The 27,677-nt window shown below is 46.3% G+C and overlaps 1 protein-coding gene and 1 long non-coding RNA gene across 2 annotated transcripts; one reads left to right on the forward strand and one right to left on the reverse strand.

Moving 5' to 3' along the window:
* Positions 1-5,628: 5,628 nt before the first annotated feature.
* LOC130870369 (ribonuclease P protein subunit p29) lies at positions 5,629-19,194 on the reverse strand. The gene is made up of 7 exons (XM_057763073.1): positions 18,980-19,194; positions 15,838-15,890; positions 14,037-14,257; positions 12,647-12,724; positions 12,434-12,495; positions 10,844-10,945; positions 5,629-8,909 (listed from the first exon to the last, which is right to left on the reverse strand). The coding sequence occupies exons 1-7, from the start codon at positions 18,984-18,986 to the stop codon at positions 8,773-8,775; spliced, it is 660 nt and encodes a 219-aa protein (XP_057619056.1). The 5' UTR covers positions 18,987-19,194; the 3' UTR covers positions 5,629-8,772.
* A 138-nt stretch (positions 19,195-19,332) lies between these two features.
* Positions 19,333-25,950, forward strand: LOC130869531 (uncharacterized). Its single transcript, XR_009056677.1, has 3 exons — positions 19,333-19,473; positions 23,002-23,165; positions 25,296-25,950. It is a non-coding gene; the product is annotated as an uncharacterized LOC130869531 (long non-coding RNA).
* The last annotated feature ends 1,727 nt before the right edge of the window (positions 25,951-27,677 follow it).

Genomic DNA, 27,677 nt, shown 5'->3' on the forward strand with positions numbered 1-27,677 from the left:
TTTTGTCAACTCAACACAGTATATAATTATCTGGGAGGAGCAACCTCAGTTAAAAAACATGCCCCCATTGGACTGTCTGTAGGGCATTCTCTTGCTTAAAGATTGATGCAGGAGGGTCCAGTTTACTGAGGGTCTTACCAGCCCTGGGCAGGAGGTCCAGGATGGTATAAGAAAGCAGAGTAATCAACCTATGAGGAATAAGCCGCTAAGGAACAGTCTCTCTGCTTCCCAGCTTATGTTCCCGCCTTGAGTTTCTGCCCTGACTTCCCTTCATAATGGACCACAGCCTAATGTGGGCTGTCTTAGTTTTCTATTTCTGCAACAGAACACCATACCCAAAGCAAGTTGGGGAGGAAAGGGTTAATTAGATCAACTACCATAGTTCTGTTCATTACTGAAAGAATTCAGGACAGGAACTCAGGCACCTGGAGGCAGGAGCTGATACAGAAGCCATGGAGGAGTGTTACTTACTGGCTTCCTTCCCACAGTTTGCTCAGCCTGGTTTCTTATAGAATTCAGGCCCACCAGTCAAGGGATGGCACCACCCACAATGGGTTGGGCTCTCTCTCATCAATTACTAATTAAGAAAATGCCTTATACACTAGGGAAATTCCCAGGAATCCACAAGGATGACCTCAGGTAAGAATCTAAGCAATAGTGGGGAGAGTACCTAAACTGTAATCAGACTGATGATTACCATAATTGTCATCATAGAACCTTTATCCACTAACTGATGATAGGAGATACAGAGATCCACAGCTAAGCACTGGGCCGAACTCCTAGATTACAATCATAGAGAGGGAGGGTCAATAATTATAAGCAAAGGGGCCAAGACCATTATGGGGAAACCCACAGAAATAGCTGACCCAAGCAAGTACGAGCTCACTGACTCCAGACTGACAGTTGGGGAACATGCATAATGCCAAACTAGGCCCTCTGAATGTGGGTGACAATTGTGTGGCTTGAGCAGTTTGTGGGGTGACTAGCAATGGAACCAGTATTTATCCCTAGTGCATGAACTGTCTCTTTAGAGCCCATTCCCTATGGAGGGATACCTTGCCCAGCCTAGATACAGGGATGAGGGTTTTAGTCTTGCCTCAAGTGGTGCAACAGACTTTGTTGACTCCCCATGGGAAGCCTCCCCACTCTGATGAGTGTATGGGGGGTGGAGAGGGGAGAAGGTAGGGAAGCTGGAGGATGGGAGGAAGAGGAAACTTGGATTGGTATGTAAAATAAGATTGTTTTAAAAATAAAAAGAATTAAGCCGGGCGGTGGTGGTGCACGCCTTTAATCCCAGCACTGGGGAGGCAGAGGCAGGCAGATCTCTATGAGTTCAAGGCCAGCTTGGTCTACAAGAGCTAGTTCCAGGACAGACTCCAAAGCTACAGAGAGACCCTGTCTCGAAAAAACCAAAATAAATAAATAAATAAATAAATAAATAAATAAAAGAATTAAAAAATAATTTGACAGCTATGCAAAAGAAAAAAGCCTTATAGCTGAATCTTATGGAGGCATTTTCTCAATTGATGTTTCCTCCTTTCAAATGACTCTAGTTTGTGTCAAGTTAACATAAGACTAGCCAGCACGAGAGTGAAATTAAACTCTTTCTTTCTCATGTCACTTTTGGCCACAGTACTTTATCACAGCAATAGAAACCTACCTAAGACTCCATGCACACAGCTATGGGGGAGGGATTATCCATACTGGATGCAGAACTTTCAGTGTGGCTGCTTTCCAGTCTCCCATGGCTCTGTAAGGAAGTCTAACAACTCACTGGTTCCCCAGAGCAAGCTCTGGTTGAATCACCTCTTGGGTTGTTGTTGGCACCTTAGGAGGAGGAGGTAGACATTCTTTACATCTCCTGAAGGGAAGGAATTGTAGCAGCAAACCCCAGCATCCTTTTTCCTTTAACAGAACAGTGTCCAAGTCTTCCAGGTTGACTTTGAGTCTTAGCAGTATCATAGGCAGGCCTTTCCCTTGTGATCCTTCTGCCCAAGCCTCCTCCAGCCATGAACTACCTCACCTGGCTAACACTTTTTCATTCACGTATATATACATTTTCCCCTGGGGTCACAAAATACTTGACAGAAGCAATGCAACTAGAAAGGATTTGGTTTGTCTCAGTTGCAGAGGACTCTGTCCATCATGGCAGGGAAGGCTTGCTGTTTGTTCCAGTGGAGAAGGGCGGGAGTCAGAGAAAGCACAAATACTAAGTTTATAATTCTCTCCATTTCCCACCAGTTTCAGAGGACTCTGTCCATCATGGCAAGGAAGGCTTGCTGTTTGTTCCAGTGGAGAAGGGCGGGTGTCAGAGAAAGCACAAATACTAAGTTTATAATTCTCTCCATTTCCCACCAGCATATAACCCGCATTTTCAGCCCCTGAACTGTAGCATTGGGCTGTCTGTGGGGCTAAGTCTGAAGGCAACCTTTCAGGTCCAAGCAGGAAGGGCATGGCAACAGCTGACCCTGGGGCTTCAGGGCTCCTGCTCTTGGCTTGGCCTTGTCACAACCTCTGCTGAGGGCAGGGATACAACCCAATTTCCAAACAGCAACATCTGGAAGGAACCTCATTTGTTCTTGTGTAATTTATAATGTTGAGAGATGTCAATTCCATGCTGTCACCACAAACATATGTCAGGAAGAGAGGCACACACCTGTAAAATATGTTTGTGTGCGCTGTGTGGTCATGGAACACAGTATAATACACTGGAGGAGGAAACTGAGACAGCCAAGGGCTCTCCACCTCATGATCCTTGCAAGGCAAGCTTTCTGTGGAGAGAGGGCCTGTGGAAGCATTCAATAAGACATTTCTCTCCGACTGAAGGTACAATTTAATGTGTGCGTATTAAATGCTTCAGTAGTAGACACTGCTCCTTATTCCTCATCTTCTGTTGTTGAAACTGAGGGTGGATAGTGAGTTGGGCCTTGACCTCTGATTTCCTGACTATCAAAGATGACAGCACAGAGGCTCAGGCTCTGCTTCAATGGGTGGAGCTAAGGCATATAATGCTGGACTGCTACACGGTCCTGCTGTTTGTGGAGTGTAGACTTGTGATTCTCTGTGTGTGTTGGGGGCAGGCTCTGATGACACAGGGCAGTTGTGGCATCTGGGGACTCTTGCTGGGTGCAGTGCCTTCTTGTATGGGAGGGTAGCATATGGACCTGCTGTGGACAAGTCACAAGGATGGAGTCACTGCTGTCATCGTAGCAGCTGTGAGAACCAATGCCCACTCATCATAGTCCACCCTTGGCTCCCTCTCTCTAACAAGACAATGCACATATAAATCTTGTGTGTGTGTGTGTGTGTGTGTGTGTGTGTTTGAGACAGGGTCTCATACTGTGTAGTCCAGGCTGGCCTAGAACTCACTATTGACTTTGAACTCATGGTTCTTCTTCTGTCTCAGTCTCCCAAGTGATTAGATTACTGGTATGAGCTACTACGACTAGATAAACAACAAATACTTATGAACATGTTTTTTCCTGTGCTGAGAGTGGGTAATAGGGCTTTGACCATGTTAGGTAAGGCTCTCTACCACTGGACTACACTTTGAGGTCTTCCTTGTGTTTTTTGAGACAGGATTTTCTATGTAGCTCAGGCTGGCCTGGAACTCATGATCCTTCTGCCTCAGAGGCCTCCTGAGCGCTGAGATTACAGGTGTGTGCCGCCATGCCCAGTGACTGCTAAACACATTCTATGCAAAGCAGTGTCATCACTATATGGGGATGTTTGATGGCTCTAATGACAAATAGGTAGGTAAAGTCCCAGCTGACAAGGGACAAGAAGTGATAGGTTGGTGGAGGAGGGGCTGCAGAGCTAGGAAGGTGGGAGTGATCTAGGAAGGTCATGAGAGAACCTTCCAGTAGAACAGAGACAAATGCAGAAGATAAGGCTGACATGAGTTGAGGGACAACAGAAAGAAAATCCCACAAAGAAAGAACTCAAGAGCAAACACTGAGAGTGGAGCAGTGCACTCTTGAGGATTCTACAGCGGACAGGACAGGTGCTGGAGAAGGGGAGCATAGGGCCATCAGGGAGGGACTTGGGAATTCTGGTCAGGAGCATGACTTAACATCAACTTAGGGGAAAGTTACTTGCGGGTTTTAAGTCGAAGGATGGCACAGTCTGAGTCCTGTTCCCATGGCCATCTTGTTTGTACGTGGCTGAGTATAGAGTTAGGGAAGCCATGGGAGAACTGGGGCTGGGGCTGGTTGGGCAGTTGCTGTGGGAGGATGAGGTCAAGAGATAGGACTGTGAGCAGAGCTGGGAGGAGACTTCAGTTCTTATTAAGCTGACGTCCAGTAGGACTTCAAGAAAGGTCGGATGTGGTTGCGGACACAAGAGAAGAAGCAAGGCATAACTGGATCTTGTACCTGAGTTTCAGAGGCAATGAGACAATTCCATGAGGCGGGGGGGGGGGGGGGTAGATGTACTTACAAGGAGAGGTCAAAGGGCAGTGTTTTCACACCAGCACTCAATGAGACTCTACCATGGGTCAGGTTCCCTCTAGATAACTGGGGATCCAGAATGATCAAAACACAGGCTTTATTGTTACTGAGCTTTTAATTTAACTTGGGGGAGGAACACAATGAACATACTTCCTCTCTGCTTGAAAATATGATTGTGAGAACTTTAGGTGTACCTGGGATTGTGGCCATGTGACCAGATAGGGAGGGAAGTTGGAGAGAAGTCCAACAATTGGAATGAGGGCAGTCAACATTTATACGTCTGGAATATAAGGTTCACTGAAGGACTCTAAGAGGGAGTGGCCAAGAAGGTGGTGAAAGTTAGGAGGGTGGGAATAAAGAGGAGTGCCCGGGTGAGGAATGGTTACTCCTGCTAAGTGCTGACTGGAAGGAGGTCAAAGGAGATGAATATGGGGAGACAGCCTTAGGCTTTGCAAAGATGCATCACTTGGTCAGCTGGTGAGTGGATGGTGGAGGTAAAAGCAATGGAGTGTTCTACATCTCATCCCATTCCACCCTCCATCCCAACCAACCTGCCTTATCCTAGTCAGTCCCAGTTTCCCTGCTCTATCATACAATGTCATGACCCTCCCTCTCTAACACTTCTTTCTCCATTTGCTTCATGCTCCCCATCTCCTTCCACTCTTCCCTACCTGGAGCTCAGTCCAAGGGAACACAGACAGAGAATATTTTCTGTAAATGCATATGAAAGCTGAAGCCTTTGCTTCTGAGTACGATCTTGGTGGCCAGGAAACATCTTTGCTGAAATCTCCTGGGACACAGAATGGTGAACCCTCGGGGCCCTGCCCATTCTGGATTTCCTGCCACTGTAACACTTTTTCTTTTGCAGTCGTCTCTGTTTGCCTACTTAGCAATGCTTGTCCTTCACAGCTCATGAGAAATTACCAAGAATGTTATTGACTCTAATTCTAATTTGTCTAGCAGTCTTGTTAATGATGTCTATTTAAGATATCCATTAAAGGCCTATGAGGTTAATTAAATGGACAATTCCAATACAGTTCTATTAGAATTAAATTAATATTATAGACATTTAACAATGTCTTAATGAGTCATTATAGATAAGAAATGCAAACTAAATTAATACAAAAGCCATTGTCCAGAAAGTGAGCCTTTTACCATAATTATGTATTTGGGAAGAATCTTCATGTTTATTATTCAGAATCTGAGAGCCTGGTCACTGGATGATCCTTTCCCGCATCTAGAAAAGACTGGCCTAAGAATCTATGGTCAAATCAGATGTCAGGACTGAGACTTAGATGCCATCTGGAAAGTACCATCTTCAAATACTGGTGACTGGAGGAAGCAGGTGGTGTTACACAAACACATAGACATGTGAGTTCCACTCCTGGGTCCTGACTCAGTATGGCTGACATGCAGCATAGGACAGCTGCTGCAGACATGTGTCTGCTTATGCTGCTGCAGGAATCCCAGCAGCCTGATCGAGGAGCCTTCATGCAGTCAAGTTGTCTCACCTGACAGACGGAAGCTCGGAGACCCTGAAAGATTTCAGGTGTTGATGAGAAGATCAGGGTTTTGTAACCTGCCCCTTGGTTTACAAAGCTAGTTCCTGCCGTGTCTTCCCCACCATTAGAGAGCTGGGTACAACCTGAGGCATCGCCATTGAGACTAGTGGTCACATGTCCCCTTCCCATTTCTCCTCCCCTAGGGAGACCTTCCCAAGCCTTGCTCTGATTTCCTGGGTTCTTCAGGTTTCTGACCTGGGTGTGATTTAATTCGTCATATTCCACAGCTCCCCTCGGGGCCAACTCTGCCCATCTCCCATGTTGGACTTTTTGTCCCTGTGATAAAATCCCTGACACACGTGACATGAGGAAGGCATTATTTTGCTACAGCGTCAGCCATTATGGCAGGGAAGGCACAGTGGACAGGGCACGTGATAGAGAAGTGGAGAGCAAGGATGCCTGTGTTGTAGCAAGCTTCCTTCTACTGTTTCTAGCTCCTGACCCTAGGGAATGAAACTTCCCATGTATAGGGTGGATCTTCCACCTCAGTTAATCCTCTCTGGAAGCCCTCAGAAACACACCAAGTGCCCTTTTCAAAGCATTTCCCAATCCAGCCGTGTAGACATTAACCACCCCTCCCTCTCCACATTTCCCTCCTGACTGCTGGCTCCAGTGGAACAAGGAGGGAGGAGTTTGGCTGCTGACAACTCCGGGACTCTGGATACTGTGCGTGCACCTTAAGTCAAAGCCCATGAAATTCAGGAAAATGTGAGCTCGTAGCCTAACAGTTAGGCTGAGCTGCCTGGTGTCCCAAGCATAGCATACAGCAAAGAAACCCAGACCATTGCCTGTGATGGGGTCCAGACTGGACACTGGCACCGTCCTGGGAGGCATAGCCAACTTTTCTAATTAGGAACATTTCAGTCGTTACTAACTACCCTCAAATTCCTGTGTTGAAGCTCTAACCTCCAACACGACTGTTTGGAGATAGGATCTTTATGAGGTGACGAAGGATAAACGGGTCATAGATGAGGTGTTATCATCTCTTCTCATCACACCATCGTAAGAGGCACACTAGAGCTCCCCTCTTGAGGACAGACCATACGCACAGAGAGGTGGCTGTTGACGAGTCAGGAGGAAGCCTTAGCAGAAACCAATTTCGACAGCAGTCTGAGCTCTTTCTTGAGGTGCCAACTGTTCTTCCCATTGACTTCTATGGCATTCTGCATGGGGCTCATGTTTTTGTAGTGCATGGTTTACATTCAACAGAGTTGGTTGTCATGTGACTCTCTACACCCCAAATCTCATTTCTACCACAGTCCTATTCCTTGGAGACAGTCACAAGTGCCAGTACCATACCCCTCTCCATGAAGTTGTGGGGACTTGGATAGTCATGCTGTATGTAATACCAAGTGCACTTCCTCAGGACCAGTATCTGGGAGGATGCTGGGGACCTTGGTCCCCTGGGAAGGTCAGGGAAACAACAGCAACACATCCCAGACAAGGTGAAGAGCAGAGACTCTATGGCAGGTGAGCATTACATTGTCTCCCTTGAGAGAGAATGTCCTTAGTGAGTCAATGGACACTTGAGTTGGGGCCAGCAGTAACATGCTTCACTTGGCAAGTGGCACCAGCAGCTTTTCTGGGAAGCAACCGTGTTTATGCAACATAGTGCGCCCCTTGCATCACAGAGGGTGGGGCTGAACAGGTCTGCTCTGAAGGTGCAGCACCTGCGTACTTTCAGCCAGCCAGAACAGCAGTCACTCTACACAGGAGAGTTCCTTGGTAGAGCGCAGGGTAAATAAGGAACATACACACACTCTTAGCAGTCTCTCTCACCCCCCTGTGGCTGTCCTCCTGGGAAGAACTTGACTCTGGAGCCAGCTCTTCTGGTTCAGATCTTAGCCTTTCTTTACCAGTCCATAAGACCTCGGACAATGATCATTTTCAGGCTGAGAGTCATGTATGCCCTGAACCTGGGTGGCAAGGACTGTGTGGTAACACGGGGGTCAGGTGGGATGGGGCAGGGCCATGAGGAATGTCTAGATGATGTTGACAACCAGGGCCTAGATAATCTCTGGGACTTGGGCTTGCACTTTGGTTTCCGGGAGGGAGTAGGCTGTTTTTCTGTCATATAAAGACCATCAGGGTAACTCATTCCTCTTCTATTCAGCGCAGTCTGAGTGGGAGGCACTGAGGAACTGACCCCCAGCACCACTGCTGACCTGGGTGAGTGCTGGATGTGCTGTCACCTACCATTGCCAGGGCAGTTTCTGAGCCGGCCAGCAGTCACACACCTCTTACAAACAAGGGGCAACTGGCCCCTCTGAACCAGGTGTCAATGACAAGGCCCCCTCAATACTGGCACAGAGTAGCTGGACCCCAGCCATTTTTAATGCTGGTCCTGACCTGCAGTTCCAATGGCCATGTGCAGAAAGACCTCATCTGGTCTTACACAGTAGAAAGGTTAAAAATATAGCAGCCAAAATGGAACTAAGATGTCCAAATATATCATTATTGACTGAACTCATTCACCACAGAATGTTCCAGAAACATAGGAATGTATGAAAGACAGAACCCAATGGCCACCTTCTTCAAATCACCCAAGGTTAGTCCTGGTGTATTTTCTGCTAGTCTTTCCTCCCTGGAGAGACAAATCTCTACCCCCGACTTCCTCCTTTGTTGTTCAATGTTCTTCAGTCACTCTTTTTTCCCTGGAGTCGAGACGGGCCACAGCCAGAAAGTGCTTCATGGAAAAATGGGTATTTAAGGTGTTTCCAGTTCTCAGCTGCCAGGAACATCTGTAGCCAGTGGCAAAGAATTCACAGGTCAATTGTTCCCTTTACTTTGAACTTCTTGGCAGATCTCTCACTTGACCGAAGCTGGAAGTTGCTTCCATAAATGTAGGAAATGAAGCCATCAATTTCTACAGTGAACACACAATTTAGCTTGGGGATAACTGAATGGAAAAGAAGAAAGGAAAAAGGATGAGGAACAATATAGACAGTTCATGTTCATGGAGAGCATGATTCATGCACGCTTACATTTAAATTGTATTAAAGTAGTCGGAGGCTGCTTGTTCATTTCCCAGCTGCCAAGACCCAAAATAATCACACAGAAACTATATTAATTGCAACACTGCTTGGCAAATAGCTTAGGCTTCTTACTAAGTAACTCTTACATCTTAAATTAACCCATTTCTATTAATCTGTTAATTCTATTATTGCCATGAGGCTTGTGATTTACCAGTAAGGTTCTGGCATCTGTTTCCTTGGGCAGCTACACGACATCTCTCTGACTCTGCCTTTTCTCCTCTATCTCTGCTTGGAATTCCTGCCTTGTTTTGTTTTGCTCTGTCATAGGCCCAAGTAGCTTCTTTATTCATTAACCAATAAAAGCAACAATACAGAAGGACTTCCCACACCATTATTAAGGTGATGCTAGACCTTTATGGCCAGCACTTAGGAGACAAAGGCAGGCAGATCTGAGAGTTCAAGGCCAGCCTGGTCTATATAGCAAGCTCCAAGCTAGCCAGGACTGCATATAAGACTGTCTTTAAAAAAGTGTACAGGAATGAGAAGACCCATGCCAGAAGTACCCAAAAAAGACCTGGGCTATTTGATTCACAGTCTAAATATAACTCACTGCCTAATTTCCAGGTTCAGAGTTGATTAACTTAATTCCCAGAACTGAGGGCTCTCACACCACCAAACCCAGTTTCCCATATAGTCTTGAACTGGTTCTTGGACTTGTGCAGAGTGGGGAAACTTCTCCATTACTTCCTTAGACTTATAAAGTGAGCAGAAGAACATACAGGGAAATGGAAAAACAATGAAGCAGGGCTGTGGGTGTAGCTCAGGCGTAGAGCCCAGGATTAGCTTGGTCTTGATTTCTAGCATCAACAGAAATGAGTATAAACCCCTCAACTGTTGTTTGAACTTTGGATTTGTGGGCAAGGTCTGGTACTGGGGTATTGGAAGATTCAAAAGTACCTGCTGGAGCAGCAATAACCATGCTATGATGTGGGATTTCCCCCTGTATGCTGTGATTACCATTAATGAATAAAAAAACTGCTTTGGACCTATAGCAGGGCAGAACTTAGCTAGGTGGGGAAAACTAAACTGAATTCTGGGAGAAAGAAGGGCTGAGTCAGAGAGAAGCCATGGAGCCTCTCCCAGAGACAAACTCTGGGAACTTTACTTGGTAAGCCACAGCCTTGTGGCAATACACAGATTAAGAGAAATGGGTTAAATTAACATGTAAGAATTAGCCAATAAGAAGCTAGAGCTAACAGGCCAAGTAGTTATTTAAATATGTGTGATTATTTCAGGGATAAGCAGCTAGGGATGAACAAATGGCTCTCTCCTCCCAACAATGCTAAAACTCAAGAGTATCTCCAGCAAGGGTGCAGTTTTCAGAACTCCAGTGGCAGGCTGTTTTGGTTTCTTCTGCCTGTCTTTTAGTTATTCATTTGAGAGGTGGACACCTTAGCAATGAGGGCTGAAGACCCAGATAAGCAGTTCTTCTGTCCTATTTATGGACAGGCTGCTGACTGTGTTCATGATGTCTCTTGGTAGCCATAGGGGCAGGGGCCTCTCTCTGCAGTTCAAAACATAGCAAGAACCTGCAGACTCTGACTTCATAGTCAAGTAGAACCTGAAAACCTCAAGGAAAGGATAAGGCTGGGAGGTGGTGGCGCACGCCTTTAATCCCAGCACTTGGGAGGCAGAGGCAGGTGGATCTCTGTGAGTTCGAGACCAACCTGGTCTACAAGAGCTAGTTCCAGGACAGGCTCCAAAACCACAGAGAAACCCTGTCTCGAAAAACCAAAAAAAAAAAAAAAAAAAGAAAGGATAAGGATCTCTCCCTCTCTCTCATACCCTAGGGACACACCTTTCAGTCGATCTTCTTTGGTGATGATCTTGAAGACATGCTTGGTCTCCTGCAGGAGGATTCCTGTGACCCCCACATAGGAGGGGCACTTGGATTTTGTCACTGCAAAGTAGAAAAGCAGATGAGGGTAAGGCCTGGGTAGTGCCAGCAGTCACAGCTTGGCCTCAGGGACTAGGAGCCTGGCCCTTCTAAGCTGAGGAAGAGAAGGCCCAGAGGATAGTGGCTCTGTAGCTGGGCAATGACTAAGCCAGCAAGAGTCCAGGATTCCCAACTCTTTGTCCTGGGCTTTGCAATCTCTGGGCTGTTCTCAGGTATCCTTTGGGTTTTATGCAGGGTTCTGGAGCCAAGAGGCCATACACAGAAAGAACTAAGGCCAGCCGTGTTGCTTTGATGGAGCAAGTGTCACGGGCACGGCATCCATCATTCACTTTTGACTCTCCTGAACATTTCCTTGAATGCAGTCCTCCTACAGAGCTGCCCAGAAGTGACAGGTGAGTCACCTCACTGGCAGGGCCCTGCCTCCTCCATGTAATCAGCATTTGGAGCTATGTGCTTAGTGTGCTAGGTCAGTGCTGGGACAGGACACTGAACGTGATGGCCTGTATCCTGCTCCTGTGTGCTGAAGCTCTCATGGAGGACAGTGATAGACAGCACGGGCTATTCTATTTCTTGATACTGATAATGGCTATGAGGAAAATAAGAACAGCACAACGAGAGTGGAGGGGAAGCCCTAGTGGTGGTAGACTCTCAGGAAGTGACATCAGGAGAGGGACCTGAGTTACAGCAGGAGTCAGTGCATGAACCTTCAGAGCCCCCTCGTCGAGAAGGACCCAAGCAAAGGCACCAGGTGTGCAAGTCACACAGAGGGCAGCCAAAGGACACTGTAGATTTTTACTCTGACTGGATGGGAAGCTGCTGGAGGCTTAGGACAGGCAAACAGCAGTCAGGAGTCTGATGTCCGATGACAGCCTTCATTCTGTGTATTTGATCTGGTGTGTATGTGGGAATAAAACAGTATTTGAGCTGGGGGAGGGTGAGAGAAGCTTCCACAGCAGCTTGAGGGAGTTAGAGGTAGGTCAGATTCAGGAACTAGGTGTGTTAATCGACCTGAGGTGCAGAATTAGGAAAGAGGTAATGTAATGTGTATGTACTTCTAGGTCTCTAGCCTGAACAAACTGGATATGGAGATGTGTCATAATCAGAGAGCTGACCTCAGGGGAGACCAAGGGCTCTGTGTTAGGTACTTTGAGGCCCCTCCTGGCTGTCCAAGTAGCTGTTGGGTGCCATGGGGTGAATGAGTCTGGCAATCATGGGAAAAGTCTGCACTGGTGATGGCACCCTGGAAACATGAAGAGGGGAATGTGTCCCCCAGAGTCTGCACTAGAGGCGAGGTGACAACAGTATGAGCTGACGGCATGCAGACACCACTTGTGTGTGTAACAAGTCCCAGCATGGGTCACGTCACAACCAGCTTAGAGCCTCACTGCCTGTAACTTAGAGAAACCTCAGGATGCCAAGTGACAGATGCCAGTCTGAGTACCGCCACTGAGTAACAGTCTCCAGATGACCACATGTTCTCACAGAAATTACCTGAAATAATAGCACCGTGAAGATCCGCCTTCAGGAGCTTCGCTTGAATCATCTGCGGCTGCCTAGGAGGTCAAGAGAGCCCACAAAGAAGAGCTGGTAACAAAGCAAACAGGATCACAAACACCCAGAGCCAGCTGGTTTCCCAGGCTGCGTCTCTAGTGCACGCAAGACTTGGGATCTAATCCCATGGCAGGCATCAGAAATATAACTCACGTGTCTGGCTTGAGTCCGTTGCACAGGTCACGGATGTACTGCTTCCAGAGATCATGCAGAGGGAGGAAGAGACTGTATCTGTCAGAGTCAGAAACACGAGCTTGGGATTTCCAGTGTTCGGCAAACCCGAGCTGGGCTCAAGGCCGAGAGTAAGCACGAGGGAACACCCGAGACTGTGTGGAAGCCCTAGGTGCCCTGACAACAATGTGACCAAGGCCAAGTGCACTCCCCTCCTTGAACCTCAATTTCTTCTCTGGCAGAACCTTTTCAGGGCTAAATTTCTGCTCTCGAGAAGGGAAGAGGGGGCCCTTTGCCTTGATGCCCTTCCTCCTGGCCAGTTGTAGGCATGATGGAGGAGCCCCTGGCTCTGAGCAGGAGAGCATCTGAAGGTGGTCATGTAGCCTCAGCCATAACAACCCAGGTGCTGTTTACACAATTTACTTTTCCCAAAAGAAATGAACAATGAACATCAGTCTTTTTTTTCTTTTCGAAACAGGGTTTCTCTAGCTTTGGAGCCTGTCCTGGAACTCCCTTTGTAGCCCAGGCTGGCCTCGAACTCCCAGAGATCCGCTTGCCTCTGCCTCCCGAGTGCTGGGATTAAAGGTGTGCGCCACCACCGCCCGGCTGAACATCAGTCTTGTTTAACCCACTGTTACAAGAGGGGCAGGTTGCCAGGCAGGCCCTTGTGTAAGGTGGCAGGATCGTCTGGAAGGGAGGGTAAAGGACCAAGAGCTTTTCTCTGGCATTATCATTTGTCTTGGTGCCCATTCATACCAAGCCAGGATCAGAGTCAAGAACACCAGGCTCGAATCTGAAACAGGCCCTTCCTGCAAGGACTCCAGGGAGGCAGCCCCAGTGCAAAGCGATACTCTCTTGCCTTCTGGGACAAGAAAGGCTGCGTGGCTATGGAGTGTTATACAAAGCCTAAACACAGTGGCTGTAAACACAAACTCAGAACCATCTCGAGGGAGACATCCTTCCACAAAACAGTGACACATTCCTTTCAGAAACTTCTGAAATGCCAAGGCAGGACCTCTCCTTGGTAGCAACCTTTGAGTGGGTGATTCTATCTAGTGATGTTAAAGGTATAGGAAAGCACATATTAAAGAATATCAGCCTATTGCTATGGGCAATGGAGACACTTAGTGAGGCTAGGAGAGAAGTTAAATGATGAAAAGTCCTCAGTCTGACCAATGCCTCCCTTTTAGAGGCCAAGCCAAGACATAAGAAAATTGGTAGCGGGACGCTGCCCCCTTGTGGTAGATGGCAGAGAAGCCCCTGAGACTAAAGGGACAGAGCTGTCCAGGGAATCCCTGGAATCCCCAGTCCAGAGCCCTACCAGGAAGGCTAGGCAATGGCGAGTGGCAAGTCCATGGAAAGGCTGGCGTACCTCTGTTGCTCTGGGCTAATGTCAAAGAGCCTCATGTCTCTCCTCTGTTTGGAAGACAGGCCTTTGGATTTCTTCTTCTGCTTTGGCTTCTGGCGAGTGAAGTATTCCAAGACCACAGCCTTGCGCTGCAGATGGCTCTCACAGTCTTGCTGGCTCAAGTGCGGGATAGTCCGCTTCAGGAAGGCCCTCACAAAGGCCTCAGCCCGCTGGGTTCCCAGCTCCTGCTCAGAGACATGGTGGTGTGGTTCACTGTTCTGCTCTCAGACACCAGGGCACTCATCCCGTTCCTGAGAGCCACCATCTTTGCTGAGCTAGGCTCACACATCTCCTGTCTGCCAAGTGTTTTCTACACACAACTACCTAGATGTAAAAGTCACACTCATATGCTAACTGTGACACCGCCCCACACTGCAGCCAGGTCAAACGCTGACCAGTCCTGCTTCCTTGAGGTTACTCTACTGAGCATTCAAAATCCTTTGTAATGCAAACCTTCTCTAATCCTTGTGGGGAAGGAAGCTTGAGAAATGAACTACACAGGTTATTTAATAAGTCATGACCACAGACTAGCTTGAAGTGGAAGAGAACTGGGGTTGTTAGGGAAATGAGCCATTTCAGTATTAGGGGAAACTGCCTGGGGGTTGCAGACAGGTCAAGGAGGAGGAATTCTGACAGCGAGCAGCACAGTCCTCTTCCCTTGCTTTCAGCCTTGTGGACTCCATGTGGCTGCCCTTGGAGAGGTCTGCTGCAGTCCCACTTTGAGGCAGAAAGTGTGAAGTGCATCTCGGGCACACTCACTCTCAACCACAGGACATATACAGAGTTACATGGACCCCTGGGGAAGGCTGGGTGAGACTGTTTCACAGCTGCATCAGTCCTGAAGCACGCTAGTTTCCCACCTCTCAGGCTGGGGCAGCAACAGTCTACTCTACATTGGCCGGCAGGTACCTCACTGGGCCTTCACCTGCTGCAGCTCTGGGCAGTGCTCTTTCCTGAGCACCTACCTCTTGGCTGGGCCATTTGCTGCGTTCTTTTTGCATCACCAGACAGTAAAAACAAGTCTGAGGTTAACTGCCAGCTTTAGGTTAACATATCAATAGTAAATGATACCCTCTTTGTGCTAATGCAGGAGGTGAAAAGATAGAATACATAATCTTTGAGGTAGTTCAAGTCAGGGCTGGCTAAACAATTCATCATCAATAGCAGGACAATTTGGTTCTTTTAAATACATACGTGGTCTCTCTTTCATGGGGAAATACAATTAAAGGTTAACTGGCCTTTTAACATCTTGATTTAAAGGATATTCTCTCTCTCCCTCTCTCTCTGAGACAGGATTTCTGTGTAGCTCTGGCTGTCCTTGAACTCAGAGAGCTGCCTGCCTCTGCCTCCAAGTGCTGGAATTAAAGGCGTGCCCCACACAACCTGGCAGGATATGAGACACAGGTGAAGCTGCCAATTGATAAAACCCGTGAAGCATCCAGATAGAATCTGTAACATCCACTTATGGAATGGGCTGAGCACTGAACGGGGCACAGAAGCAAGATCAAGACAGGTTTCTGGTAGGCACAGGCTGTCTGTCGCTCCCTACAGAGTGGGAGAGGACATGAAATTAAGAGCTGACTCGGTACCCTAAGAAAGGAGCCTGGAACATGAAGACACCAACCAAAAAGACCTTGATTTGGCCTACAGTACGACCTGTGCAGATGAGTAATCCATGGGAAAGAACAGCTAGATCAGTCTAAGAAGACAGTGAGCCTGCTCTGCTGTCAAGTCTACTGCTCCAGCCACCTCTGAACGACTGTACCTGCACATCGTGCTCTCTGGCTTCTTTGTGAGGAAATGCACGGTAAATCACAGCTGGGGGACAAACACAAAAATAGACGATTACTTCTGTTAGGAATGAGTATAATACCCAAGACTTTTCTAACTCTGACAATAACTACACTTATTTAGAGAAGGAATACTGAGTTAGTATGAAAAGGCAAAGCATTCTTGGATGCTCCTCCTATTTACTCTGCAGTGTTGGGGGGTTAAACTCAGTGGCGTTTTATGCATGTCAGGCAAGTGCTTCACCTTGGATCCAAGACCTGGCCCTACTGAACGCTGCTTAGTTACACATTACTTAAAGACAAGGCCTCACTTTGTATCCTAGGCTGGCTTAGAAATTGCTATGGAGCCCACAGTGGCCTTAAACCCCCAACACTCCTGTCTCAGGCTCCCAATGCTAGTTGCTGGGATAATAGACATACTTCTTCCTCTTTCCTCTGGCCGGATTTGTCCTAGAAATTCCCAGGATGAGGTTTAAAAAGAACACTTCTCAAAGCTTAACGTGTTTAAGAATCACTGGTATCTTATTAAAGCATGGGTTTAGTTCCTACTCCAGATTCTGCCTGTCTAAAAGAAGTCCTCACTGGAGCACTCTAGAGTTGTTCTCACTTAAAATAAGAGTCCTAATTACGCGTGGGCAGTGCTCACTAAGTAGTGAGGACTCTAAAGGTGAGGTGACATTGATGGCTAGGGCATGTGGTTGGTTGAAACACTACAATTTGCTGACTACAAGAAGTGCGAAACAGATTTTTCACAGTTCAGAATCCTGACAAGATAAAACACAACAGTCTTTCTTCAAGTCCTAAATATGTCCAGCATGATGCTGAAATCCCTTTAACCATCCATGCTCCTGTTTCTTATTTGTTTGGAGGAAACCATCGTGGTGGCACTGGGGGACAGAGTACAGGAGTAAATGGGATAAGAAAGAGCAAATGACCAGAAAATGTAGCTCACACGACCCCCTATAAATTTATCTCTAAGGTGAGTGTAGTGACACACATGGTTAATCCTGTCACTTCAGAGGGAGAGGCCAGCCTAGTTTACACTGTGAGTTCCACTACATAGCTGGCCTTATCCCAACAGCAACAACACAAACAAAGAAACAAAAACCCATCTTTGTTCTCTTGGACTTCCCTGAGTACATGTTTGCCCAAGTAAACAAACCAAGGTAGTTACCAGTTTTACATGTAGAATCTGGTTCTCCCTTGAACTGCAGATTGAGTTTGTTTACTGAGAAAAGTGTGCAGGGTCTGGGACCCTAGGAATAACTTTATTTTACCTACGCCAGATGCCTATCATCAGGATTAGAAGTCTTTATGCATCAGTACACATGTAACAGCTCTGGTATACTCATTGCTTGTCGAACAGTTGATTTAAAAGGCCACAAATACACTCAGAAGTGTGTGTACACATTTACTTTAGTCTCATTAATTCTTCTAAGCAATTTTAAATTAGTTATTCCTAACTATGCCCATAATATTTTAAAAATTTATTTTTTATTTTTTTTCCTTTTTTAAAGATTTATTTACTTTTATTATGTATACAACATTCTGCCTCCATGAATGCCCGCGCTCCAGAAAAGGGCGCCAGATCTCATTTCAGATGGTTGTGAGCCACCATTTGGTTGCTGGGAATTGAACTCAGGACCTCTGGAAGAGCAGCCTGTGCTCTCAACCACCGAGCCATCTCTTCAGCCCCTAATCTTTTTTTAAAAAAATATTTATTTATTTATTTATTTATTTATTTATTTATTTATTTATTTATTTATTATGCATACAATATTCTTTCTGCGTGTATGCCTGAAGGCCAGAAGAGGGCACCAGACCTCATTACAGATGGTTGTGAGTCACCACGTGGTTGCTGGGAATGAACTCAGGACCTTTGGAAGAGCAGGCAATGCTCTTAACCGCCGAGCCATCTCTCCAGCCCAAATTTATTTTCTTAAAAAACCATCTCTTTACATTTTACATACCAATCCCAGCTCCTACCCCATGCCCCTCCTCCCGTTCGCTTCACCTTCTCCCCCACCCTACCGCCATCCACTCTTCAGAGAGGGGAAGACTTCCCATGGGAAGTCACCAAAGTCTAGCAAGACCAAGGCCCTCCCCAGTATAAGACTGAGCAAGGTACCCCTCCAAAGAGAATGGGTTCCAAGAAGCCAGTACAAGCAGTAGGGACACATCCTGGTCTCACTGCCAGTGGCCACAGTCTGCCCAGTCACACAACTGTCACTATAAACTAGAGGGCCGAGTTTGGTCCGATGCTGGTTCCCTCTCTGTCAGGCTGGAGTCGGTAAGCTCCCATTAGCTCAGGTAAGCTGTTTCAGTGGGTATCCCCACCATGGTCTTTACCCCTTTGCTCATATTATCGCTTTCCCTCCCTTCGACTGGACACGGGGAGCTCAGCCCAGTGCTTCACTGTGGATCTCTGCATCTGCTTCCATAAGTTGCTGGATGAAGGTTCTATGATGACATTTAAGATAGTCATCAATCTGACTACAGGGCAAGGCCAGTTCAGGCATCCTCTCCACTATTGCTTAGGGTCTTAGCTGGGGTCATCCTTGTGGATTCCTGGGAATTTCTCTATGCACATAATAATACTGAAGTCGAGATATGCCAAGGCACGCGATCTCTGATAACAGGACATGGCAGGAGTGTGAATCATCTTGATCGTATCCACTCTCCCCTCTAATAGTGCTCCAGTGCTTGCTTCCCCTTCCTGACACATCTGTGTTCTGATCAAATACCTATACCTTAGGTTTGAGATATTGGGCCTAGGAAGCTTTTTACACGACGAAGCGTGAAAAACCAGGCTTTAGAGGGGAGCAGGCACTTGGCCACAGTTATCAGGGCAGGTAGTGCCTAGTTCTGGCCAAGTCCTTGGCTCCACCTCTTCTAGTTTCCCGGGGGAGAACACACACTCGATCGTGACATCTATTCCTAGCTTAGACAGAGTCGGGCCGATTCACACTTCGGGCCTCAATTTCTTTTGTGTGCTGAGTCAATTCCCTGGATATTGCCCTGGGACTCTTTGGGACAGGTATCCCTGATTCATCTTCCAGTCCCGACCCTCTCTATACTGTGATCCGTACCCAATTTCATGTCTCTCATCCCGCTTACCCTTCATCTTCGGACCACTTCCGGAGCGCTCTGATGACGTCTCCTTCGGGCCTCACTCTTCTTTCTTCTTCTTCGTTTTGTTCTGCAGCTCTTAGTCACCAGGACTCTTTCTTGTCTAAATTTCCGCTAGAAAAACCCGTTGTGCCCAAGAAACAACGTAGGCACAGTACACAAACAGACTTGCTCCAGCGGGCAACAGTGGACCGCGACCAGATTTCGTAGATGGCGCCTTGCGTGACGTCATCAACGCGCGTCGGCGTCTGGCGGTACCTGCGCCTTAGGTTTAGCTCCGCGGCCAAGGGAGGGGCGAGCTAACCGCCCCTTCTGTGCCGGTGGAGTCTGTTTTTTGTGCCATCTTTCGTTTGAGCTCTCACCGGTTGGAAGAGTCGGGTCACGGGTCAGAATTAATGAAGTATAGCGAGGCAAGCTGTCATGGAGGAGTCGCAAGGGAGATTGAGGACAGAGAGGTCGGAAATGAGTCTGAAATAGTGGAGGTAATGGCTGTAGTGAGGTCTTAGGATTCCTTTAGCGTGTTTGAGACAGGGTTTCTCTGTGTAACAGCCCGGGCCGCCCTGGAACTCACCGTAGACCTGGTGCCCTAAGACTTAGACATCTGCCTGCCTCTGCGTGAACCACCGCCAACTGTTTGTTTGTTTGTTTAGCAAGGGGCTCTTGTGACCTGGCTGGTCTAGAATTACCTCACAGATACACTCCCGTCTTGTCGGTGTCCGGGAATTTCCTTCTGTCTCAGCTACTAAGTACTAAGTTTTATGATCCCGTTTAAGGGTCTCTTTTCTATGAGTAAAGAAGGAGAGTAGCTTTATCTGCTTTTGCTCTCAGAACGCGTGCTTTTTAAAATTAATTTTCCCCTATGAAGACAAAAGTCTCCCCGTGGAGCCCAGACACTTGCTATGTAACCCACACTGAGGATGGAAGTGTCATAGTCCTGTCTCAGTTCCTAGAGCATTAGAATTTCCCTGCCTCTCTGACTGCCTCTAACCCATACAGCGTTCTTGAGACTGGGGGCATTAATTTCTGTCGGTACGATAAAGACAAAAAGTAATCCACAAGGCTAGAGATCTGGGACAGAGAGGCCCAGCCCAGCCTTCTCAGGTTGTCTGGGTTCTGTCCAGACACTGCCCTTAACTTCTCATGAGTGCTGCCTCTAACTTGGATGGTGGATGAGAGAAAGCAGAGTTATTGTCCCTGTACTCTCTTTAGTCAGTGATTTTTAATACTGAGTACTGTGCAACCTCCTTTTAAAGAAGGAAAAAGAATTTTCAGAGAAACTTGGGCAAACACCACCACATCCTTGTTTAAGAAACATAGGCTTTGTATCTCTTTGGGTGATAATTGTTGCCCTTTTGATCTAAGCAGTATAGGACATGCTAACACAGTATGGTTTAGAGCTTGAGGCCAGCCTGGCAGCAACAGGGTGGACACCAAATGTGTGGCATTCGCAAAGGCCTGCGACTAGTTTAGCATCTATAAGACTGTGTAGAGAAAGTGCCCTCGGGGACTCAACATGTGAACTCAATATTGTACCACTTGATTTCTTTTTGTGACTGGGTCTTTGTAGGCCTGACTGTCCTGGAACTAGCTATGTAGATCAAACTGGCCACAAACTCTACCTGCTTCAGTCCCAAGAGTGCTGGGATTAAAACATTTTAAAAGATTATTTGACAAAAATTGTATATATGTATGACATTTAAAATGACACTTTCAAATTTATATATTGTGAAGAATAGCTAAATCAGACTAATTAACCCAATGCCCTCATATAATTATTTTTGTGGTGAGACATTTAAAATTGTAGTGATGTTTTTCAAGCAAATGATGTTGTTATAGTTACTATGACATAATTAGAATATTATATGTGAACTTTTGGTTTTCTTTAAAAAGTTAATTAATTATTGATGCTTAGGATAAACCCAGGACTAACTTATGCTGTGTACCACTAAACTATTCCTCCTCACAGTTATGAACTTAGAGAAGCACAAGACAACAGCGGACTAGGTGTGTAGCTCAGTGGTAGAACACTTGCCTTGTACAATGAGACCCTGAGTTTGATTCTTAGAGCTGTAGGGGTGAGGTTGGATTAGATAACAAAAACAGCAGTCATTTTGTGGGTCGTATATGACTTCTGTGGACATAGTGACAGAGGCAAAGGCCAGTCTCTTTCAGGATCTTAGGAGTTTCTATTTTTAAAAGAACTATTTTTATTTTGTGAGTGGTTTTGCTTTGGTTTTCCAAGACAGGGTTTCTCTGTGTAACAGCCCTAGCTGTCCTGTAATCCACTTTGTAGACCAGGCTGGTCTGCAGCTCGTAGAGATCATCCTGCCTGCCTCTCAAGTGCTGGGATTAAAGGCGTGTACTACCATGCCTGGCTCTATTTTATAGTCTTTTGTCTTTATGTAGCTTATGTGCACTGTGTGTGCAGTGCCTTTAGAGGCCAGAAGAGGGAGCCAGATTCTCTGGAACTGGATTTAACACAGACAGTTGTAACCCTTTGTGGGTTCCATGTGCATTGATCCCTGATCCTGGGGAAGAATAGCAGGTGCTCTTAGCTGCTGAGCCCTCTCTTTAGCCCATTTATTAGAAATCACTTAATGAACTCTTTCCAGATAACCAGCATAGCTTTGGATATCTGCCAATGTTCCCTGTGATACTCAGATTACAGTAGGGTGGTGAGTTCCCTAGAGCAACAGTGACCACAGTTGTCTGCTTACTAAATATTTGCTCTTTAAGAAGGAGATGCTCCCACTTTATCATCTTCAGAAAACAGTGCATGACAAGAGATATCTATTAGAATTCTTGTGATTATTCTTTATGATAGCAAAGTCTCAGAACAATATTTGACAGTGATGGGCTGAGCAAATGAAATATGTGCTGATTTATTTGGTAAATTAAATTTATCACATGGGTGATAGAGTGCACATCTATAATCCTAGCACACAGAAGGTTAGGCCAGGAGGGTAGAGAGTTTGAGACCCTCTTAGCATACACAGTAGGACCCTGTTTGAAAAAGAAAACAAATGAAAGGCTTCAAAAATTCTGATTCCTGGGGCTGGAGAGATGGCTCAGAGGTTAAGAGCATTGCCTGCTCTTCCAAAGGTCCTGAGTTCAATTCCCGGCAACCACAGGGTGGCTCACAACCATCTGTAATGGGGTCTGTTGCCCTCTTCTGGCCTGCAGGCATACACACAGACAGAATATTGTATACATAACAAATAAATAAATGTTTAAAAAAATTCTGATTCCTAGGCGTCTCTTAGGAGAGTTGCCTAGCAGATGAGTACCTAGAATCTGTTTTTAAAAAGGATTTAAAAAATTTGCCAGAGAAACCCTGTCTCGAAACAAAACAAAACAAATTTGCATGTTTGTGTGTGTGGTGTGCATGTGTGTGTGTGTGTGTGTGTGTGTATATACACATGTGCACATATGTGCTCACTGTACCTGTGCCAGTAGTTACAGAGGCTAGAGGAGAGTTCCACTGGATCTGGAGTTTGTGAATCAATGGTTTGGCGCCACCCGCTGTGGGTGCTGGGACCTCTGGGTGAGCAGCAAGATATCTTTTTTTTTTTTTTTTTTTTTTTTCCGAGACAGGGTTTCTCTGTGGCTTTGGAGCCTGTCCTGGAACTAGCTCTGTAGACCAGGCTGGCCTCGAACTCACAGAGATTCACCTGCCTCTGCCTCCCAAGTGCTGGGATTAAAGGTGTGCGCCACCACCGCCCGGCGAGCAAGATATCTTAACCCCTGAGCCATCTTGCAGCCCAGAATCTGTATTTTTTAGAGGATGTTCTCAGGTGAGGTGTTCTTAAAGAACAGCTGAAGTAGGGTCACCTTACAGGTTAGATAGTCACAATGTTTATGATGGTTATGGAAAAATGATAAATGACACTAAATCTACACTGAAAAATTATACATTTACATTGAAAGTTTTCATAATGGGTCAGGAAATGTTTTTGCTTATTTAAAAAATTCATCTTATAAAAGTGACACCTTAATTTTCCCCTTTATAGCAATGAACGGTAACCTTTGCATCATGGATGTGCACATATTTTTCCACAAGCGAATCTGAAAATTCTGTGAGAAGTTGCGGTTCAGTGACATGAAGGTGACTCCACCCACCTCCCACAACTTAGTATGGAAAAGTTGAAGTAGGATTGGTGAGATGGCTCAGCAGGTAAAGTGTTTACCATCTAAATCTGACCATTGAATTCCATCGACAAATTCCACCAGGAGAGAAAAGAACTGACTCCAGAGAGTGACCTCTGACCTCCACACATGCCCTGACACACGTGTACCCCCGTTTACACTCACCCTCTCCAGGCTGTGTTTCTATAGCTAGCATTTTGCTGCACGTGTGCAGACTATTTTGCTTGCTGCCCTAAGACCTTCAGCTTGCCATATTGAAGACTGAAGAATGTTTTTCATATAGAAAAATCAAGAGTAAGTTTCAGTCATTAAACACATGAGTATTTGAAAATCAGTGAATGACTTGGGTTACTTTCTTTTTTTCCTTTTTATTTTATTATTGTTTTTTATTTTTATTTATGTGCATTGGCTTTTTTCCTGCATGTGTATCTATATGAGGGCATCAGGTACCCTGGAACTGGAGTTAGAATTGTGAGCTGCCGTGTGGGTGCTTGGAATTGAACCCAGGTCCATCAGAACAGTCAGAGCGCTTGATCACTGAGCCATCTCTCCAGCCCTCTTTTTTCTTTTACAGTTATTATGTGTGCCTGTGTGTGTTTGTATGTGTGTACCACAGCGCATGTGTGAAGTCTAAGGACCGGTGTAGGAGTCAGTTCTCTCCGTTCACTCCGTGCCCCTGAAATCGAAGCCCTGCCATCAGGTTTGGCAGCAGCATATTCTCCCACTGTGTCGGTTAGGATTTCTGTCGCTGTGATGAAGACTACGACCAGAAGTAACTTGGAGAGGACAGGGTTTATATAAATTTATTCACATCCTGAGTCACAGGCCGTTGAGGGAAGCCAAGGCGAATGAGTCTGGAGGTAGAGGTGATGCGGAGGCCATGGAGGAGCGATGCTTACTGGCTGACCCCTCAGTGTTTGTTCAGTCTGTTTTCTTACAGAACCTAGGACCACCTGCCCAGGAGTGGTAGCAGCCACAGTGAGATGGGCCTCTTACATCAATCACTAATTACGAAAATGTCCTGCATGTTCACCTACAGCCAGATCTTCTGGAGGCATTTTCTCAATTGAAACCTCAGTTTCACCCTGCACTCAGGTGAACTTGTATCAAGTTGGCACAAAACTAGCCAGCATATTCACAGAACCATCTTGCTAGCCCCTTAGTTTATTTCTTGCTGCCGTGACACCATACCCACAGGAAATAGGGTGGAAAGGTTTACTTTGGCTCAGGGTCTGTGACCTGCAGTCTGTCACAGTGGAGTGGGCACGCTGGAGTGGGGCCCAGTTCATGGCAGCGGAAGTGTGTGGCAGTGGCTGCTCATGTCATGGCTGACTAAGAAGAGCAGAGTGGCTAGGACTGTCTGGGCTCTAAACTCAAAGGCCACTCCTAATTATCCGCTTCCTCCAGGAAGGATGGGCTTCCTGAGGGTTCCAGAGCCTTCCCAAATATTACCACCAGCTAGGGAACAAGTACTCGAAACATGAGCCTCTGGGGGACATTGCAGATTCTAGCCATGTGTTCCATAGGTGACGGAGATCCGTTTATCTAATGACTTCTGTTGACGGTGGGAATTACTTTCTGTAGCCTCCTTCACTTTCAAATTAGGGAAACACATTTCTACTGGAGTTTCCCAACACCACTTAAAAATTAGGGATTAGATGAATTGCCTCCAAGCATGCAATTAGAGCCAGAAGGCCTGGTTAATCATCAGAGGTGTAATCTACCAAGTTTCATTACTCTTTTATTTCATTTGCTGTATGAAATGTGTGTACACCCATGCATACATGTGTCTCAGCCTGCCCAATGATGGGATTGTAGATCACTACTGTGTCCAATTCTGGCTCTTTTGAATGTGTGTGTGTGAGAAAGAGATGGGCTTTTTTGTGCTTTCACAGAAGAAATCCCCGTGTGTAACAGCATGAGAACAACAGAGGGTGAATATTTCCCATCTTATCCAAAACTTCTGGGACCAGAAGTGTCTCTTACTTCAGAGTTTTCTGAACCGGGGGAATATTGACATGAATCTGCTGATTGAAGTATCTTAATCTGAAAACTTGAAGCTGGAAATTGTCCTGAAAATCTGATGATTTTTCAAGATACTTTGCATTCTGGGTTATTTCAGATTTTAATCGTGGATTCTCCTGTGCTTGCTTCATAGCTGACTTGGAGTACTCTGCGATACAACACTGCCTGACAGAGGATACCCAGCTTTATCCATGCCCTCAACAATTAAGACACAGATTATGAACTTCCTGGCCCTGCTTTGCACTTGATTCAAATACTGGCCTCAGTACATAGGATTGGCATGCAGCGCTTGGAGGTTGTGGATAGAGGAGAACATGGGTACAGTGGCACCAGCACTCTTCAGCTTGGTGATGACCTATTGTGTTTGGGAGTATACGTGTGTATGTTCACCATGCCATGTATGTGGACGTCAGAAGACAGTTCAGAAGAGTTGCTCCTTTCCTTCTATCTATTTTGGATATTGAACTCTGGTTATCAGGCTTGGCAGGCTGCTCTCTTATCCACTGACCCACTTTTCTGGCCATGGTCTTCTAGTTTAAAAATGTCTCCAGATGCCACTGAAGAATAGAGAGACTGACCTTAGACTTTACTTTCGTCCATTTATCTTGTTAGTTCCCACAATGTTGTGGATGGACCCTGTTTTCCCACTTGCTAGGCAACAGATCTACTATTGAACTCTAGCCCAGCTCCACATTGGGCATTTCTCCTAGGCGGACCGTTTCCTGCATTGAATAAGTAGACACATTGGATATAGAAATCACTGGCCTGATTATATGCACCCCCCTGGTCAAGAGGTGGCACCATATTTTAATATTTGGAATTATCAACATTAGAGGCTTTGGCGCATAACATGTATAGCCCAACATCAGTTTGTCAAATTCAATTCCCTGGTCTTTCAACTTGTGAAAGTGACTTTTCAGGCTATCTTGACCCCATGTTGTATACAATAGGGTTCTGGTAGATTTCTGTTCCACGGCAGTGTCTCACTATGTTGTCCTGGCTGTCCTGGTCCTCACTGTGTGTTTATCAGAGTGGCCTTGAACTCAAAGGGATCCACTTGCCTCTACCTCCTGAGTGCTGGGCTTATAGATATGAACCACTACTTTATGTTTTCAGTAGATTGTTTAGGTTAGCTGAAGGGTCTTGCTGTGTGTTGATCCCATTGAGTAAAACTTGGTTTGGTTTTCTGTGCAGGGCTCACATAAATTTGAGGCTCTTTGGATTTGGGGTCTCTTCCTGAGACGCTGGAGGAGTTTGCAAGGGTCACACTGTAGGCTGCAAGGGCATGCACTCAGTTCACACTGTACTTTCTTTTCTGACAAGTTCAGTCTCAGAGAGGTCGGCACTGGCTGCAGGCCTCAGAGTTCCCTGTGCATGCTGCCATGGTGGTTCCTAATACTGGCAAGTGAGAGAGGGGAAAGTGGTGGAAGCAGAGACTGGGTTTGGCTGTGGTGATGTGTCCTAACACCTAGCTGGAAGGAAGAGACCTACCTCCCCTTCAGGCCACAGTAGACTTGGAGCTACTTTAGCCTGGTTCTGTGAAGAAGAGAGCCCTCAGCATAGCTGCTTGCAATGGTTTAAAAGCCCTGTGTCTTCTGAGATGAGGAAATACCTTTAGCTTCTCCTGCTTCTTCTGTCCTGTAATGTGCAACATGCAGCTTAAAATATAAAAAGCAGTATAGAAGAATATATGCAAAAGCAACAAAGGAGAAAATTATGCAGATGCAGGAAGCCACAGGTTAGACCAGGAAGGACAGTGTTATCAGATGCAGGGAACTGCAGGTTAGACCAGGAAGGACTGTGTTATCAGATGCAGGGAATTACAGGTTAGACCAGGAGAGGACAGTGCTATCAGATGCAGGGAACTGTATGTCAGACCAGGAAGGACAGTGCTATCAGATGCAGGGAACTGTAGGTTAGACCAGGAGAGGACAGTGTTATCAGATGCAGGGAACCGCAGGTTAGACCAGGAAGGACAGTGTTATCAGATGCAGGGAACTGTAGGTTAGACCAGGAGAGGCCAGTGCTATCAGATGCAGGGAACTGTAGATTAGACCGGGAGAGGACAGTGCTATCAGATGTAGGAAGCCACAAGTTAGACCAGGAGAGGACAGTGCTATCAGATAAAGGAATCTGCAGGCTAGACCAGGATTGGACAGTGCTGTGGACATCTAAGATGCCTGAACCGGAAGGATCCATAAAGTACTACGATAGACACATCAACATCTTAGAGGAAAAGATGGCTGAATAGGTGAGCAAACGGTCCACAGAAATGCTAAAAACCTTGCTCATTGTTCTCATTGGTGGCTGCACGTATAAAGTAAGCTCATGGATTATTACTGAGCATAAATCTACCCTAAACTCACAGACACACTTCATGCTCAGTCGTTTGATAAACAATTATATTTACAGTTGACCCTAGCAGCTGACGTGTACTAGGCAAATGTTCTGCTACCCAGCTCAATCTCTACCCTCTTTATGCGTTTTATTTGGAGCCCAGGGTAGGTGCCCAGGC

Source organism: Chionomys nivalis, chromosome 2 (genome assembly GCF_950005125.1).
Source record: "Chionomys nivalis chromosome 2, mChiNiv1.1, whole genome shotgun sequence".
In the NCBI taxonomy this organism is placed as follows: Eukaryota; Metazoa; Chordata; class Mammalia; order Rodentia; family Cricetidae; genus Chionomys; species Chionomys nivalis.

Excerpts from the sequence above, each read along its gene's own strand:
- LOC130870369 (XM_057763073.1), bottom strand. Across the intron at positions 14,258-15,837 it reads CCAGAGAGCACGATGTGCAG|GAGCTGGGAACCCAGCGGGC; the intron begins GTACAGTCGTTC and ends GTCTCTGAGCAG. Across the intron at positions 12,496-12,646 it reads AACGGACTCAAGCCAGACAC|GCAGCCGCAGATGATTCAAG; the intron begins GTGAGTTATATT and ends TTGACCTCCTAG.